The sequence below is a fragment of the Danio rerio genome, chromosome 5 (genome assembly GCF_052040795.2).
Source record: "Danio rerio strain M-AB ecotype USA chromosome 5, GRCz13ab, whole genome shotgun sequence".
Classification (NCBI taxonomy): Eukaryota; Metazoa; Chordata; class Actinopteri; order Cypriniformes; family Danionidae; genus Danio; species Danio rerio.
This window is the reverse complement of record NC_141025.1, coordinates 37,483,040-37,503,489: the sequence shown is the minus strand read 5'-3', so window position 1 is coordinate 37,503,489 and position 20,450 is coordinate 37,483,040. Positions and strand designations below refer to the sequence as shown.

Below are 20,450 nucleotides of genomic sequence, written 5' to 3'. Positions count from 1 at the left end.
TTTGTTTAGTGTCTAATGACAACTTGTCATTGTTCTATGGTTAGTTTTCGTTCTCAAGAGTGTCTTTTTACCACTTACGATATTTCTCATAGGTGTAAATATCAATCAGCGATGCGGTCACAGATAACTATGTGTGTGTCGACATTACTATTAGTAAAATGACAATTTCTTCTCTGTGTGTATGTGTGTGTGTTTGATTGGGGTTTTCTCCCAGGCATGTTTGAGTGAGCTGTCAGCCAAGTATAACCTGTTTGTGTGTGTGTGTGTGTGTTTGCATTTGCTTTAATTGCTCTGAAATGTGAGATTCTGTGAGAAAGAAACATACACACTAAAACAGTTTCTGCATTACTCTGTCTTGTGACTCAAAAATACACCCATACACCGATTAAATGCATATTATACTCAAAGTGTGTGTGTATGTGTGAGTGTGTGTGTGTAACGGTGGTATCCTGGAGGAGCTCTGGAGGAATTCATACCTTTCATCTCACACTCAGACAAACACAATACTCCTGACAGTGAGTGGGAGAGCAAATATGTGTGTGTGTGTGTGTGTGTCTGAGGGAAGACGAGACGAGAGAGAGAGAGATAGACTTTGACAGAGAGGAGAGACAGAGTAAATATGAGCATTTCTGGCTTTTTTCCCCTTTTTTCACCTTATATATATATACTGTCTGCCATAGCAACTGCTACTCTCATGCCATTGCATTTTGAGCTCAGAAAGAGAAAAAAAAAAGATATGTTAATTTGGTTATGAAGGCTGTTATTAAATAAATGAATGTTCATCTGCTGTTATGAATAACACTGTAATTTTTAGTATGGTTTTGAGAAACAGAACAAAATATAATGTTTAAATTTGTCGTTTATTTAGAGATAACGCAGAAGACACCATTAGGAGACACTTTGAAGTTGAAAAATTTCAAGCTGAAAAAAAAGATAGCAACAGTAGCTACTTCCATTATGAGTTATTTGAAGGACAGATAAAAAAAAAAAAAAAAAAAAAACTTTTCAACTAGATGTAAGACTACAGTGTAAAATAATATCTGTTAATTAACAGTTTTTCGTATAGTGCGATTTATGGTGTTTTGCTTTTATTTGCATATTCTTCAGCTGCATTATTGGATTTTGATCTCTTGCTAAAAAGTTTAACAAAGTTATTTTATGGCCCGACCATTTCGTACTGAACTTTACCACTCAGTACAAATGAGGCATTGACATTTTTACAGTGGTTGAAAAACAAACTGTTTGAGATGGTAGTTCAAAAACCTTCTTATTTCTTATACAATATATTTGCATATTGTATTTTATAAATAAAAGTCTTGTTAGAAGTTAGAACTGTGAACTGTTAACTTAAATATTCAAAAGAGAGTTGACAGAGCAGATATCGAGGTTTTATAATAATTTTCATAAGTATGTAAACAGTGTACACTATAAAATGCTGGGTTCCCCACAACTCCTTCATGTTGTCCCAGCACAAATCAATCAAGTTAACTTAATCGTTTTTACAAATGTAAGTTGTCCCCAAAAAACCTTAAGAATTGTATTGTTTTAACAAATTTAAAAAAAAATGTAGTTTGAACAAGCAGCAAAAGTTTTTTTAGTATATCATAAATGCAGAAAAATGTTAACTAATATGTAATTAAATGTATTATGACTTTAATAAATTTTATTAAATGTATGTAATTTCTTAAGAAAATCAGGGGACTAGGTTAAAATTGACTGAAATTAATAAATGTTTATATCAGAAAACATGGTAATAAAAATGTTTACTATTTTTTATTTTATTTAATTTTTTTACAAAAGGTAATAGTTCAGCCTGGACAAAAGAAATGTAATCTGCCTTTTTGTAAAATAATTATGTATTTTATGTCCTTATTTTTAAAAATTATTATTTATTATTTATGTCCTTATTTTTTAAAATTATTTAATTATTATTTATTTATTTATTTATTTATTTATTTATTTATTTATTTATTATTAGTATAGTTTTTCGGTGAGGGTAAGGATTCAAATTTGGATATTATCTTATTACTCAAAGTCAATTTCTGACATGTTTTGCACTAAAAATGTCTGAAAAAGGTAATAGTAAAAATGTATTTGTAAAATTTGTATCGTTGTTGCTTGTAAATTATTAAAACTCGAGTAATATAGTACTACAATACTGTAATACTTGTTTGTCACAATATTTATTCCCTAAACACTCTCATTCTTTTGTATTTTAGCACAATTAATTGATTTTGTAAAAAACAAAATAAAAAACTAAACAAGTATTGAGTGATATTGTGGAAAAGAATAGTCTACACTGTAAAAAAAATGCCGGGATCCACACAATTTCTCCATGCTGTCCCAACACAAACTTATTAAGTTAATGTAATTGTTTTACAAGTGGATTGAACATAAACAATTTAGTTGTCCATAAAATGTGTTGTTTCAACTTATTTCACATAAGTAGTTTGAACAAGCGGCAAGTCATTTTTCGAGTGTACAGTGGCTAAAGTCAGTGTCAGGGCTGAACAGATGTAAGAACTCTGTTTGCACTGTGGGAAGACTTGTCATATAGATGTCTTCCTGCAAACTTGATCTGAAACTATCAAATGTCACAAGAAACTCGAATGGCAGTCCAAAAAAAAAAAAAAAAAAAGAACTCGTCACAATATTTCAAGTGTATTGTCATCACAGTGCACTAAAACTGCAGAATGTACTGAACTGCAAACTAAAAATAGTTGGGTTGTGCTTTTGTGGGATCCCTGGTGATTTTTCCTTCGAACACCAAGATCAGGGCGACCGGAAATGACACCGAAAAACAGCAAAGTGGACCAGTTGTTGTGAATTCTGTATATTTGCAGATCGACAGGGAACTTTAGCTCGACCTTTAGCCTGTTTGAACTGGTGAAAGTAATCTGACTGAACAACAGAAGCTAAAGACATTGAGGAGGAGGAGAACAGGAAACGAGTCAAGTGGAAGAATGTACTTCTGTCCGATCGTGTGATGGAGAGTTATCATATTCCTCCAAGGCCGACGCTGATAAAAAACCTCTGAGCTTTTGCCTGTGGGTTGAAATTTCCAGAAATCCCCTTTACTTGCTTTCTGTGTTCCTATCAGAAAGGATAGGAGTGGATTAGCCTATATATCTAGATTAGAATTGTGTGCTAGAATAAAGTTTCACTAAAGCCACTGGTTCTATATAGTAAATTCTGCTTTTAATTGTATCAGAAATACAATTAATTTTTTTTGGTGGTACGCTTCAGTCTACAATATGTCTTCATTGTGACGGATAGCCTAAGTGAATGTGCCTCAGGAATTTTTAAGGTCCTCTGATTACTGTGATTTGGAAAACAGGGCAGAATAAAAACAGAACGAGCTGTTAAATGTGGAACGTCAACAAATTTGTAGATTTTTTTATGAATAAGTCAAAAGTATTGCTGTATAATCAAATCATGTGACTGAATATTACACCACTAAAAAAATGTAGACAAAGCCTGCATGTTCGTGTGAATGACTGGCTTGGTTTCATACTTCTGTTTTCTATATCTCACTGCAAAAATACCTGTGAATTAACAGTTTTGTTATTCATGTTGTTGTTTTTCTTTTATTTATGCTTTCCTGTGCTCGCAGAATCTATCTCCACCTGCCCAAAGGGCAAGTGAGAGTAAAAATAAATTTCAATGCCTTTACGTTCACTCAAAATAATGATAATCATGTATGTGCTGTGCCGCTGATACGGCAGCAATAAGTCCACTTTTTTACTTGAGAAAAGCCACAATATAGACAAACAAATCTCAAATAATGCAGTTTTTTAATTGGCAGCATTGAAGTACACAAACACTCATCACTCTTACGTGTTTTAATTTAATTCATTAATTCAATTATTTTCTTTTTTCGGCTTAGTTCCTTTATTAATCTGGGGTCGCCACAGCAGAATGAACCACCAACTTATCTAGCATATGTTTTACACAGCGGATGGCCTTCCAGCTGCCACCCATCTCTTGGAAACATCCATACACTCTCATTCACACACATACATTAAGAACAATTTAGCCTACCCAATTCATCTGTACCACATGTCTTTGGACTGCGACAGAAAGCGGAGCACCGACCCAGCCGAGGCTCGAACTAGTGACCTTGGCCACTGCTGCACCACTGCATCGCTGTTTTAATTTAATATATGATGTATTTTCTATTCGGGTTTCCAAAAACTGAAGAGTGCCTGCCTGAGGGCTACCAGGCATTTCAAATTTTTAGGAGCCCTGCTTGTGAATTGCAATATGGGACCTTGATCTTTCCTTAAATAAAATTTGATGTTGAAAAAGTTTTTAAAAAGTTAATTTTAATGACATTTTGAATAGTTTGAATAAAATTGTTATATTGCTTGGGTTGGTGTTGTAAATAATATTACTAAAAAGGTAACAACCTGGCAGTACCTTTTTTTTGTTGTTGCTATTTTACACACTTATTCCTCTTTATATTGTTTCTTATATAATATATTGTTTTAAAATGTCAATAAAAGTCACTGTTCAACATCAAAAGTCGACAGGAGAGTGATCAAGGTCCCATAACACAATACATAACAACACATGAAAAGAAAAAGAAAACCTGTGAATCACAAAAAAAGAAACTGCTAAAATATATTACTATTAAAATATATATTTTTATATTATAAAATATGAACCCATAACCTTCATATCCAGAGCTGCTCTGAGAGTTGCTTCAGCAGCATTTTATCATAACTATAACTACAACATGTACACACAGAAACTGTTATAGACCATCAAAAGAAATGTTTGGTTGACAAAATTGTGACAAATAATAAATAAAAACATGAGGATGCACAGTTAAAGTCAGAGTTTTTAGCCCCACGCTGAATATATAAATATATTGTTAAATATTTCGCAAATGATGTTTAACAGAGCAAGGACATTTTTACAGTATGTCTGATAATATTTTTTTCTTCTGGCGAAAGTCTCATTTGTTTTATTTCGGCTAGAATAAAAGCAGTTAAACATTTAAAGTTCGAAATTAGTTGCCCCTTTAAGCTATATTTTGTCTATAGTCTACAGAACAAACCATCACCATGCAATATTTTGTCTAATTACCCTAACCTGCCTAGTTATGCCTTTAAATGTCACTTTAAGCTATATAGAAGTGTCTTGAGAAATATCTAGTCAAATATTATTTACTGTCATCATGGCAAAGATAAAATAAGTCAGTCATTAGTGATGAGTTATTAAAACTATTATATTTAGAAATGTGTTGAAAAAATCTTCCCTCTGTTAAACAAAAATTGGGAGAAAATAAACAGGGTAGGCTAATAATTCTGACTTTAACTGTATATTAACAATACACTTAAAGTGAATAATAATATTTTAAACCTTAAATTTTAACAACAAATAAATTAAACACTTCCATACTTTTAATTTGAACAGGATATGACCACCTACATAAAATGTAATTTGAGAAAAAAGTAAAAGTAGATTTCTAATAATGTAACTTTGTTTAAATTGTCGTTAAACTGAATCCATTTTACGATTTCACTTAACACAGTTGAATTAATTAAACATATTTAAAACAAATATTACTAGGACATTGTCTTGGAATTACACGTTTTAATTTAATCTTAATTGTCAAGACATTTTTGTAGTCTCCATGAGGAAAATATATGATAAAAACACAATTTTAGCATAGCTTTTTAAATATAAAACTTCTCTGATGGAGTATACAGTTTACAATATGAAAAGCCAACAAACTCACTATGTGTGTGTGTGTGTGTGTGTGTGTTCCTGCTTAACTATTTTTTTTCTGGGCGTATTTTCCCTCAATAAATGAGTTAAATTTGACAGCCTCAGTTTTGGTACATTCAGATGTGCATTCATTTATAAAAAAGTCTATATAAATAAAGTAGCGCATGCATTTTGAATAAACTCTTGTTCAGTTTTTTCCTCCTAAACAGCAGAAAGTTTATTCAGTATGTGTGTGTGTGTGTGTGTGTGTGTGTGTGTGAGAGAGAGAGAGAATTAATGAGGATGGAGGGAGGGCTCTGCTATGGAGATTCCTCATCTCTCTTAGACTCCATTCACTCATTTCTCTCATTCTCAACGAGATGCCCAAGGCTCAGTCTGTTTTTGAGTGTGTGTGCAGTTGTTATTGTGAGTGGGATATGTGTAAGCTGTCGTGCTCGCTCTCTCGCTTTCTCTCTCACACAGACAAAGAGCCACTTGTAGGAGCTCTGCCTTGAGAGTGGACAATCACATGACCACCACACTCTATACATACACCCCGCGTCTCTGTATGTGTGTGTGTCTTTAATGAATGATAGGTGACAGCGTTTTCCGCTTGGATATGTCACACACCTAAAATAAAATCAAACTTTCCAGTCTGGAAATGTGAAAAAAGCGTGTGTGCCGTGCGTTTATGGGTTGCCGTTGTTGTTGGTCCATTGTGGAGGTTAGACGTAATGCCAAGACATGTGATTACAGCCGTTCTCAGAATGCAGGCTTGTGTGTTAAGAGGTGTCTGTGTCTATGTCTCTCTCTCTCTTTCCCTCTCTCTCCCTCTTGAATGAGGCTGATTTGCATGGCTGCTGTATTCAGTATTTAATTGGTGCCATTCAGTCCTGGTCTAATCCCGTGTTCACTTGTTTAAAAAGCGAGGAGGCCTCTTATTGAGTGTGTGTGTGCGTGTGTGTGTGTGTGTGGGTCTAACTCTGTTTCACACAGTGCACAGAAACTGAAGTATGTGTGTATGTGTGTGTGTGTGTGTGTATGTGTGTGTGGATAATTACATTTACAATTTGAATTAAGACATCTCCCCCACTCTCTAAAGTGCTACTGATTTAATTCAATTTTAAGCAGGAAATGGCATTTTTTATTATCTCTGTCTTCCTTTAATTTGGTTATTGTGAATTTATATATATATATATATATATATATATATATATATATATATATATATATCTATATATATATATATATATATATATATATATATATATATATATATATATATATATATATATAATCAAATATATATATATATTTTAATCAAATATAAACCATATATATATATATATATATATATAATCAAATATATATATATATTTTAATCAAATATAAACCATATATATATATATATATATATATATATATATATATATATATATATATATATATATATATATATATATATATATATATATATATATCACAATGCGTAAATCTAATAAGAATTATAAAAATTTGTAATTAAAATTTAGAGTTTAAATCAAGATTTAAATGTACAGTTAACTAAAACTAAACTAAATTCATAAAACTAAAATATAATTAAAACTTACCAAAAAGGTAATAATATAAAATGTATGTTTTTATATAAACTATACAGACATATTAAATAAAAACAAAAACTAGTAAAACGACAAACTTAAAACAAAATTACAGTTTAAACTATTAATAACAACTACACGTTACTCAATAACACCAAAATAAAAACAGTAACTTTTACAAATAATAAGGAGAATTATGTTATAATTCTGAAAGGTTCAATAGACCCTTTTCACATGTGCGGGTTTCTCAGTAGCAGAAGTCGTCATAGTTGGGAAAACTTAGAGTGCATTGAATGGGAGAGTACAACAAATAGTTTTTGTACAGTTTTATTTGCTCAAATAATAATAATAATAATAATAAACTCTACGACGTGTTATTAAGACTTTCAGAAAAAGGAAAAAAATGTGTGAGACTGATAACGGCAATCAGAGGAGAGAATGTCAGATTTACTGTTCTGTCCCATAGACGCTTCATTTGAAATGCCTCACAGAAGCGGTAATTCGTTTTTTGTCATTCGAAAGGGTCCATAATTGACATTAATAAATCTGTTATGCCTAATATAATACTATTGAGTCATAAAGTGATTTAAATTATCCAACAAAATGCATATATAAACCTAAAATACATTTTAATAACTACAAAATTAAACAGAAAGTGCTTCAGGGGTAATTGATGTACAGTTGAAGTCAGAATTATTAGCCCTTCTAAATTAATACACCCCTTGTATATTTTCTTCCCCCATTTCTGTTTATCAGAAAGAACATTTTTCCAACATATTTCTTAAAATAATAGTTTTAATAACTCAGCTCTAATAACTGATTTATTTTATCTTTGCACTGATAACAGTAAATTATAATATTTTACTACATATTTTGCAAGATGTTAGTATTCAGCTTAAAGATCAATTTAATGGCGTAACTAGGTTAAATAGGTTAACTAGGCAAGTTGGGGTAATTAGGCAAATTGTTACAAGGCGATGGTTTGTTCTGTACACTATCGAAAAGAATATAGCTTAAGGTGGCTGAAAATATTGATCTTAAAATGTTTTTTTTTTTTATTATTAAAACTGCTTTTATTCTAGCCAAAATAAAAGGACTTTCTCCAGAAGAAAAAATATTATAGTAACTATTGTGAAAAATTCCTTGCTCTGTTAAACACCATTTGGAATTTTTTTTTTACAAAGGAAAAGAAATTGAAAGGAGGGCTAATAATTCTGACTTCAACTGTATGAGTGCTCTTTGGAGAAGGGTTTCATTCAATTCAATTCCTGTTTATTTCTATAGTGGTTTACAATGTAGATTGTGTCAAAGCAGCTTAAAATAGAAGTTTAAGTAAATTAAAACAGTGTCAGTCCAGTTTTCAAAGTCGAAGTTCAGTTTAGTTCAGTTCATTTTGGCTTAATTTTCACTGCTGAAAGTCCAACCACTGAAGAGCAAATGCATTGATGCACAGCTCCACAAGTCCTAAACCAAGCAAGCCAGTGGCAAGGAACAAAACTTCACCAATTGATGAAAGTAAAGGAAAAAAATGCTGAAAGATACCAGGCTCAGTTGGTTTTATAAAGATACACAAAAATCAGAAGTCCAAGGCACTTGAAAAGTAAGTGAAAAGGATAAAAATTATTTATTGACATGGCTATTATTTAAAAAAGCAGCACAGTGATGTGTTTTGTTTATTATTATTACTTTTTTTTACAACAGCCACTTCAATGAAGGCTTTTTTGAATGTTCACTTGGACTTTTGTATGTTTTAATTACTATTTTATGTAAATGTATATTTTTCTACCAAAGTTAACAAACATCGAATGAAAACAAGAAATTGAACACCGATTGTCTTCAAACTAATTTACTTCCTTTAGGAAACGGAAGCGTTAGTCTAAATGGTTATAAATTTGCTGGTGAGATCTTTTCCATATTGGCACTGCGTGTGTGTGCTTTACATAGCGAACTGCCTATTATTGAATGTCTTTGAGCTTCCAATACACACACAGACTAGCAAACAATCCCTCTCAGGTCCTGCTTCTGAAATTCTCCGTCTGCAGCAGCTGCTGATTTGACAGGAAGTGATGAAGTCTTTTCTTCAAAGTTGAGGAGGTCAGATTCCTCCTCCTCCTCGCTCGCTTTCCCTTTCTGTTTCTGATTTGTTCAGTCATAGCCGGCCGTCAGAGGAAGGGCACGGGTTTGACATCTTCATTGATGGAGGAAAAAAGAGAGGGATGAAAAGAGAGATCTGGAAACAGAGGGATAAAAGAAAGGGATAGACAGGAACAGAGGAGAGGCCGCAGACAGAGGAGGCAAATGTCACACAAAGAGTTTAACCCTGCAAAACTCCTTCAGTCATGCAAATCTCTTATTCTCTCACGCGCACACTGACATATTCTGGGATTCCGCATGTCAACGCCTCAGATCTGTCACATAATTTAACTGAAATCATTCATCTCAAGGCTGATCGCTTACTACTACAGGATTCAAAAGCTAAATGTTTGATTTAAAATGCAAGATTATCATTAGTGAGTCTGGTCAAACTCACTTTAGTATCGGTTTTGCTCTTGAATGTATACTATAGTTTTACATTTTTAATAATAACACGATATTTTAATTTTAAATATATTATTAATCATAGCAGCTTCTTCATAAGTTTTACTTTTTTTTTCCAAAAAGAGTAATGTTTTTTAATCATTTTTATAAAATCTCAAACAATTATTTGATGAAATAATTAGTAAAACTATTGATATATTTGAAAACTATTAATATATACACACACACATATATATATATATATATATATATATATATATATATATATATATATATATATATATATATATATTTTTTTTTTTTTTTTTTTTTTTTAGCAAATATTTGAAAATGTTTTTATTTTTTTTTATAGAAAAGCTCAAATTTCCTCACTCAATTCAGTAAAATTTTATTTAAAAGTGTTACAAATAAAGAGTTTAGCAGTAATTGTCTGAACTAACCCAAACACGCTAAGCACAAACATATGACAGACTCACATACACATGGATTTAAGCTGCTTAACTTCCTGTAGGCAGTTAATGTAGATTGCAGTAATTATAATTGTTTTTTCCAGTGTCACATGACTCTTGTTCTAGGATTAGCCAGTATTGACAACAATGACAAAAAATGATTGTTTAATATTTTGTGGGATATTTTTGACTTAAGTAATTAAACGGTATTGTGAAAAGTATGATTTATACTGCCAAATTGGCTGATTTAGGATTGCTGTGACTAAATAAATGACACTAATACATCTAGTAGTTGTCAACAACAAGCTATTTATTGAATCATTAATTCAAATAATTCAAAAACGTAGATTCATCTAGAAAGAATGCAAGTGTCTTTATGAATGAATCACTAAGTCACTGACTCAAATGATTTGTTCAAAAACAGATTGATTTTGAAACAAAACAGTGTAGTTTTGTTCTGTGATGCACAAATATTAAGTTCATTTTGCTAAAAAAAACAAAAAACAATACTGCATCTAAAACTTGAATTTTAGGGTCATCATATTAGTTGCAGTGCATTCTAAAGGCCACGGCACATAGATATATACACTAGATATCGCATACGGACCATGAGCATACGTCAATAGCGCAGCCACATTTGTACAGGGCTCCCAGCCCAAATGTCATTTAACCGCACTGAATGGTCAAGACCAAAGCCAATGTGAAGATGCTTGACTTTAGCTCTGTGTACAGGTGTAGGTAGAACATTTTCTAGGTAAGATTTTTTTTTTATGGTTTTGTGTGTCATGAACTTTTGTGCTAAACGTTATTGATGATAACACAGTCATTCACTTACTGCACTGACCATAAGACAAAATAGCACCAACACGCACTAAATACCAGACTTTTGCTAGTTTTGTTGAATAAAATAAGCAAACAATGTAAATTAAATATGACAACAAGATGCTGCGGTGCCAGAAACTTGTATTATTGTCGGATGAGAGAACGAGTCATTCATAACGAAGATTCATTCACAAACTAATCGCTCCCGAAGCGAAGTGACAGCTCATAGATATATGTGTATATATCTCTGGCTCTGGATAGCCATTCCTTCACTGCATCTTGGTCCCACATTCATTTCAAAGGAGCGCTACATCCAATGTAAACATCTATGGCCAGAGCATACTTCAAAAAAAAAAAAAAAAAAAAAAAGAATTGAAATGATGTCATTTCAAACCTAATCTGGTACAAACAGCCCACAAAAGAGAACTTTTTGGTGACATAATTTTTTGTTTCCAAATATCTTTGAGCTACCATTGGTCCATGGTGATTACGCAATCGGTGGGTGTGTTCTGTAACTCCACTTAGTTTGACGTGCTTTCTATTCTCCTAGTTCATAGCTCTACCGGAGAAAAACATCCACCACAACAACACCAAATTAGCAACATGAATTCACTAGAGGGTCGAGTAGCAGAGCTGGTACAAATGTATTGGCACCTGTACTATCGCGAAAAGACTCAGAGGGTTTTACGCATTAGACGAGAACATCTCTGATAAAGTTCTAAACATTAAGGGGTTGGGAAACAGTATACTATCACTCTTTCAGTATACCAACTTTTCCAAAAAAAATTTGCCCTCAAACAAAGAACAGAAAATAACTTTGTTTGAAGTATACGGACGCCTTAATAGTCGAAGTTTTGTAATCTCAATATTTATTCATTTATTTTTGCTAAGGCAATAGCATACTATCAGGAAATCATCAAAACAACAGCAATAACAACAACAACAACAACAACAACAACAACAACAATAAATAACGATCCTAAAAACTATAGTTTGATCCATCTACTCCAGTTGATCTTTTTTAGAAACTCCACCTTCTAGACATTATTAGTTTGATAATACCACAGCCAAAATAAATGGCGCCTGCAAGAAAACTGTACAATTCTCTCTGTTAAATAATAAATAGGCTGCATCAGAGATGTTTTGATCCTGATTGTGTACCTATTATTGCATTATTACACTGTTTTTATTATATTTGACCTTTCTGTTGGTTGGATCACAGGCTTTGTTGTATATAGTTGAACATCTAAACTGTTCAGTAAAAAATAATTAAAGAAACAACAACAAATAAAATATTATTGTAGCCAATAAATATTCTACATACATAATCCGTGCTAAATAAAAATAACAATTCCCGAGTCGACAGTTCAGTCTTTTGTCATTCATTTACATTTTTTCAGCCACCGATGCATGTCCTTTCTTCTCCGTTTCAATAAGAGACATGTAAGCTATCATAACTCAGCCTGTGTGTTTATATTCTTGTTTACACGAGTCTGTCTGTTCCCATTGTCTGCTGTCTTCTCATTGAGAACATAATTGTGCTTCTCAATGGCCGTAATCACTCAGTCATAATTGGATTTCACAATCCTGTACACACCTCAGACACAGACTCAGGCATGCGAGCGCACATACAGCCCGTTCTGTGAAGTAGACGGAAGCCTGTGCCCCAGTAAAAGCTTTTTGTTGTTAATCCGTCTGTGAAGATGTCTTGTGTGCTCTTATGTGTGTTAAACCAGCGAACAGCCTGAAGCGAGGAGCGAAGAGCGTGCGCATGCGGGCAGAAAATAACCAGCTGAATTACATTACACTGAGACATTATTGGAGTTTGATCAGGGCCATATATCAGGAAAACACAAGTCCTTATGAACTTGCTTTACGAGTTTTTTATTTAAAGCTTCTGTGTATCTGTTTACTCGTTATCATTTAGTATGTGTGCACTAGGGCTGTGCAATATGATGACAAATATCATATAGACAACATAAAAGGTCTATAGTTTCTAGGGCTGCACAATAGCAGAATCAGAATCTTATTGCCAGGTATGTTCACACATGAGAATTTGTTTTGGTGACAGAGCTTCTACAGCGCAACAGAATTAAAGCGACAGGACAAAAAAAAAGATAATAAATATATTTTAAAAATAGAAGTAAATAGTGAATGCAAATATACAAATAGACAAGTGTATGTACATGTATATTACTATATACAACGTTATATGTGCAGCTGTTATGTGCAAATTGGCATGTAAAGTGTGTTGTTAAATAAGTGTATATGTGTAAGAAAAGGGTATTGCAAGTAATGATGTTGGTTCCACAATTACTATCATCAAGTGTTCATGAGATGGATTGCCTGAGGGAAGAAACTGTTTCTGTGTCGGGTGCACAGTGCTCTGTAGCATTAACCAGAAGTTAAGAGTTCAATATCAGAATATCAGGTCAATATATTGTTTCAGCATTGATATCGCAATGTGATCATTCGCAATAGCCACATCCCATCACATGGAATGTTGAGTCTGGATTATAATTCATCAGTTGCATGTGTTTTTGAGGCCTGTGACTGTATGAGAATTTAAAAAGCCATCAGGAATAAGAAACTGTACTGTTTGTAACTTTAATAATGATACATTTTATTCATATTATTCAAAAAATGAAGACTATGCAGTATTATTTCACACTTGATTATTCAATTACTGTATACTTGAATACTGTTAAGCTTGATTTATACTTTTGTGTCGAGTTATTGGCCTGACCCTCGACGCATACCTTTCATGTAGCCGTGCATTTCTAGTACTGTATAACACTTCCGAAACACTAGCTGGCAGAGAGGTTTTTATGTTCCTTCTTTGTCGTGTTTCTTCACTGGTGTTTTGTTTTTTTCTAAACGCTACCTTAATGTACAAATGACTCAAACTTGCTCATTCAGAGGCGGGAACCAGCAGACGTGCAACAACTTTAATCATTAGGTCAACACAAAACAAAAGTGCCCATCTGAATCTCCTTCATGTAAACACTTCACACTCCAACGGGTTCGCATGGCTCTCGGTCCCTTCCACATTTATCAGCGCTACCTAGCCGACCAATCACAGAGCTTGCATTTCTTGAGGGATGCACGTCAGCGTCGGCCACAGTGAGAGCTATGCATGCGTGTGCGCTTGACGCAGAAGTATAAATCAGCCTTTAGACTCATCGGAAAACAATAAAACACTGTTTATTTCAGTTCTGTCTTTTTCTTCATTGTATTTATCAGGCATGTCATCAGCCGAGGAAAAAAAAATAAGGGAGATGAGACCCCCCTTCTTTAAATACAAAAATGTTTAAATTCACTCCACATCCCTTATTTATCTATGTGTGTAGATTGTTTCTTATATTTTATGCAAATGCACTCCCCTACAGTATCATCATCACAGTCAAAATCTGAATCTGAAATTATAAATTCTTTAGAAATAAAGATATACAAGTCATGAGAGGATATTGTATTCATATCGCAGTATGTATTATGGAATAGCAAAATATCGCAATGTGAGATTTTTCCAATATCATGCAGCCCTAATCGTTTTTATTGTTTATTTTGTGGTATCTCAAAAATACATTGTTTACTGTAATACTTTTTCAACATTTGTATGAGTGAAATATTGCCTACTGAAACCTTGAAATTACAATGTTTCGATTTTGCATTTTATTTAGCAATGATTAAAATTTTTTATGTTGCAATCACACCTGCAATCATTAGTTTTTGAAAAGGGTTTTATATTTTATTATTATTTAGTTTTTATTTCCACTTTTTTAATCAAACATTTGCCTTGATGTTCTAAATACTGTGAGAAATATGATCACTCTTGAACGAGATTTCTGAGAAGGGCTGCACAATATATTGTTTAGATATAGAGATATTTAGATATCGCAATGTGCACGTTGGCAAAAGTCACGTTGCAAGATGTGCAATGTTTAGTCTGAATTATAGTTGACCAGGAGATACAGAACACATCTGATTTGTAGAGTCACTGCTAAGTTTAACCGCAATTGAATGAAAGTTTATCATTTGTATGTGTTTTTAAGGCCTTTGACTGAGCATTTCAAGAGAGTTTGGGCACAAAAGTATGATGTTTAGCAATTTATACTTAACATGTTGTCTTGTTTCTAGTCTAAATATCTACATTTTAAAGGAATAATACGATTTTTATTAACCCATTTGTAGATCATTTAGCTTGTTTTAAGGAAAAACTCATATTTTTGACATTGACATTTCTTCTGAAGGAGAAAACAAAACAATAGTTTTCTTGATCTATGAATTTTCAGATATTTGGACAAGAAACAAGATAAATCAGAGTAAGAAAAATATATTTTTTTTGCATTGAGATTATTTAATTTTTGTACCTAAATATTGTTAGACTCCCAAAAAAAGCCAAATAGAATAATTCAAACCATCTTTTGAAACTGTAGATATCGCAATATTTATTGCAGAAAAATAAAATATCGCAATATTAGATTTTTCCAATATCGTGCAGTCCTATTTCTGAGAATAAAAAGTAAAATAGAAATAGTCTTTTACATGTGGTCAACAAACTATTTATTGATTGAAATTACAGAAATAATACTATCGCTTTTAGTATATGAGATGATATATTAATTTGAGCGTAATATTGTTTAATGAAACTTTGAAAGTACAATGTTTACATTTTGCATTTTATTTAGCCTTTTTATTTGTCATTATATATGTATCATAGCTCTTTAGTTTTTGACATTTGTTTTCAAAAATGAAATGTTTTATTAATATTTATTTTATATTTCTACATTTCTACACATGATATATCAGTTCATGATATGAGATTGTCACATCGACGAGCCCTATTATATGCACGTTCTTTTGATTAGAGCGAGTGTGTGTTTTTGTGTCTGTACATGTGTTGTTTGTAGTTTTAGGGGATTTCTGCGTTTGTTTTTGTCTGTCCATATGTGTATATAGTTTTAGGGCATGTCTGTGTGTGTGTATTTGCATTTTTCTGGTGTGTGTTTGTGTGCGGTTAGCAGTAAAACGCTACTATGTTGCAATCATCTCCCCTTACAGACACATATTGATGCACTCACACTCATGCAAGCCTGAGTTAGTGAGAATGAATCATATATTCCCTGAATGTTGATCAGCACACGGAACAATAAATTATCAACTCTAATAAACGAAGCAAGAGGCTTCCCTGTCCATTAAATCCCACTCTGCAGATTCAGCTCCATCTCTATCCAGGGCCATTTCTGACTCTGTTCTGCTGTTGCTTTAAAATTTGGAATTGCTTTATATTTTAAAATATGTTATTAAAAGGAAAAAAGGAATGGCGATAGTCCCTCCGGAGCGTTTTGTGGAGGATCTTGGCAGTGCGGAGGGCTATTTGAACCCAAGATTTTCCTCTCACGATTGTGAGGTCCAGGGAGATGCAGACTCTACTAAAAGTCTGTTTCTGAGAGGATTGTTTAAACACGTTTAGGCTTCTGCTGGTATAATTTTTCTTGTAAGGTTTTATCATGGTAAATGGTATTATCACAATATTAACCTAACCCTGCAGGCACAGGACTTCAACATCATATTGAAGTTGTACCCCAACATTGTGGGGATGTTGGATTTTGTTTGAAAATGAAAACCGGATTGACGTCAGACCCTAACGTCAGGCCGATGTCTATGTCCAAAGTCCAACCTAAAATCAACTAAATATCAATGTCTAATCATGTTACTCCTTGACGTTGTGTTGACGTTATCACTATGACATCTATCAGATGTTGGATTTTGGTCACTTTCCAACTCAATCTAAAATAAACCTAAAAAAAAAATGCCGTTATTGGACGTCAAAATAACTTTTTTCTTAGACGCTGGCTAGACATTAAATTTTGGTCACCTGATGTCATGACCTAAATCTAACCTAATATTAACGTCATATGATGTTGTGTGCCTGCTGGCAAGGTGCAAAATAGATTACTTTAACAGGTATGATAGCCAAAAATAAAGCATATTGCTTTATTGTATATACATGCTCAGAGTAAACAAATGTACTGTATCAACCAAATTAAATAGCAATTAAAATGATGATAAAGTAACACTTTACAGTTTTATTTGCACATTATAAAAGTTTTGTCAGTAAATGTTTGTTAAGGCATCAAATCAACGGTGAGAAATTGCCTTATTATATGTATATGTTATATGTAGTTATATGTTTTAGTGCTAGAAAACAATTCATCAGGATTAATTGAATCCAAAATAAAAGTTTGTTTTGACATAATTTAAGTGTGTGTACTGTACAGAGATGTATAAGTACTAGAGACCCAGACTTAAGTAAAAGTACAAGTGCTCTATTAAAAAAAGTGACTTGAGTAGAAGTTGAAGTGCTCTTTAAGCACCATACTTAAGTGGAAGTACTAAAGTTTTCAACATTTTTTTGTACTTAAGTATTTCAAATAGTTTATTCTAAAATTTACTACTCAAAAACTGAAAGTAAAAGTACAAGTATTGTCTTATGTAGTTAATAAAAAAAGCAGTCAAAAGACATCATATTAGTTTGTTTATTTTAAATAACTGCACGTGATTAAGCAGAACGAAAAAAGAACCATGGTTCATAATCCAATAAGCTAGCTAGTTAACGTTAAGTGAACATCGCAGCATGTTATGAACCGCGGGTAGCTAACGTTAGTTAACTTATCTAGTGCTTACGGATAGCTCAAACTGCTGTGTTTTGTGTGAGGCAGAGTATACACTTCATTCTATATGAGTTGTCTTTCACTCTGACAAATGCAAACATGGACTCTGAATAGTGCCATGAGTGGTATTTTTCCTCATCACTACGAACAGTTGAAAGTGAAGGAGTTGAAGGTGGAATTTCTTGGTTTTCCATGTTGAAAACAAACTACAGGGCTTTCAATGCAGGCAGGCAGCGATGTCTTCTTTGATCATCTGAGTGATGACGAGCCAGCTTCTTCAAACCTGTGACAGAGCCATCTACTGCTCTAGCAGCGATAACGTGTGTTTGGAACGATTCGTAACATTTTTATAATTTTAACGAGTAACAATGCAGCACATAGAAAATCAGAGTAAAAGTATTAAAACTCAATGAAAATATGTACTGAAGTAAAAGTGGAAATAGGAGAAAAAACAATACTCCAGTAGAGTACAGATACTGCCTTTTAGTACAAAAGTACAGTAGTGAAGTAGTTCTACTTCGTTACTATACATCTCTAGTACTGTATATATTTATTACGTACATATTAATACAAACAGACATGCATACTTTTGGCAAAATGTTTGTTTATATTTAGATATAAAACATGTGCATATGATACAAATTATATATGCATTTAAATATCTTTGTAACAAAACTGTTTTGTATGATTTCGTTTTTATGGATGTGTGCGTATAACATATAGATAATATATATTTATATATAACACACATATCTCATTTCAAAACAAACTTTCATTTTGGATGTCATTAATCACGAATAATCATTTCCCAGCACTTTTTTTGTGTTGTTAGGCATTAGCTAAAAAATTAACATTAGCGAAGATTAATAAATGCTTTTGTACTTGTCAATACATTGAATTTAATTAAAGTAACTGATGTTAACAAATGTAGCCTTACTGTAGGGTTAACATTTTAAATGTTGTAGGCCAAAAATAAAAATGTTAATGTTTGAAATTAAATTGCTTATTAAGTATGATATCTAATTAAGTATGATATCTGATGAGCAACCACTAATACAACAATCTGAATACTGTAAACCTTTTTAAAAATAACCTTCAAATAACCTTTAAATAATGTTCAAATAAATGCTCAAGATATCAATATTTTGCATTTTCATTATCCCAATATATTGATTCACAGAATATCAGCATATGTCTTAATGTGTTTGTGATTAGTTCTAACTTTGTATGCTTTGTGTTGCAGGTTTGTGTCTGGGAAGGGCTTAGTGATTTACCCGGAGATTGGTGACAAACTGGACATTATCTGCCCCAAAGGGGACATGGGGAGACCATATGAGTTTTATAAACTCTACCTGGTGAAGAAAGAGCAGGCCGAGTCCTGCAGCACCATACTGGACCCCAATGTTCTGGTGACCTGCAACAAACCAGAGAAAGACATCAAATTCACCATCAAGTTCCAGGAGTTCAGTCCAAACTACATGGGACTTGAATTTAAACGCTTCACAAACTATTACATCACCTGTAAGTAACCACAGACTTTGTTTAAATGTCTAACCTAGCTATATTTTTGGGAGTGGATTTACTGTGATTCATAAGCAGGGTAAACTTTGTTTTTGCTATCAAAAATATTAGTAAAACTATTACATTTAGGGGCAACACCTTTTGACAATGTCCATTTTAATACCTGAAGCCACATGTATTGTAAAATGCTACCTTTTAAGGGCTTCTGTGGTACAAAAAGACTACTGCTAAGTAAAAAAGATGTTATACCCCTAACTCTATGTTTTGTATTGTAATACAATCTTAAAGTTATTTTACATCTTTTTTTTAGATGTTTTGTCTTTTTTATTATCTAACAAATGCATTTTAGGGCCTCGAAACACAAATCTTTGAAAAACGACTGCAATACCACACACAAGTATAGCTAAAATAAATTAAATAAAAACTAAATTTAATAAAAAATACAGTTAGAAAAATTGGATCAACTTAAATAACTTGTTAAACTAAAAAAAAATATTTTGCTACTTGTTTAAACCTACTAAAAATGAGTTGAATCAACACAATTCTTACATTAAAAAATTTAACTGTATTATGTTCAATCAAGTAAAATTTTAAAAAACAAAGTTAACTTAATCAATTTGAGTTGGGGACAACATGAAAGAATTGTGTGGAACCCAACATTTTTTTTACTGTGTACGCCTAAAATAATTATTTTCCCACTTAATTTATTGCTGAAAACGGTGATGAATTAGGTTATAAAAACTTAATTTGTCTAGGTTATAAAATTTGTAGATTTGTAGAAAGATTGTGCAAAAATACTTGACTGTTCTATTTATTTATTTAATTTTATTACAGACACTGCAAATTGCCAACTACTGACCTAGCATGCATAATAAAGCTTTATTGGTTGTTTTCACAGATTCATATACAAGTGAATGGATTTGATGATTCTGTCGCCTGTACATTAAACTTCAAAAACACAAATTAGTACAGCGCTGTCATGTTATCATAGTCAAAATGGCACAGTTAAGATTTCTTTTGATAGAACTTTCAGTGAAGGATGATTTTCAAGCAACAAAACAGCATGACAGTTCAGTCCTGAAGAGCTGATTAATCATACATTCAGAATTAAAGATTTCTTACACATTCAGCAG

General features: G+C 32.5%; 1 protein-coding gene and 1 long non-coding RNA gene across 2 annotated transcripts in view; both read left to right on the top strand.

Annotated features, from left to right (window-relative positions):
• efnb1 (ephrin-B1) overlaps positions 1 to 20,450 on the top strand; it is a 57,533-nt gene that overhangs the window by 13,149 nt on the left and 23,934 nt on the right. The window contains 1 exon segment of the mRNA NM_131805.1: positions 19,040 to 19,317. Within this exon segment, the coding sequence (NP_571880.1) occupies positions 19,040 to 19,317 (278 nt within the window).
• Positions 12,592 to 14,334, top strand: LOC147844052 (uncharacterized). The gene is made up of 2 exons (XR_015491433.1): positions 12,592 to 13,553; positions 13,651 to 14,334. It is a non-coding gene; the product is annotated as an uncharacterized LOC147844052 (long non-coding RNA).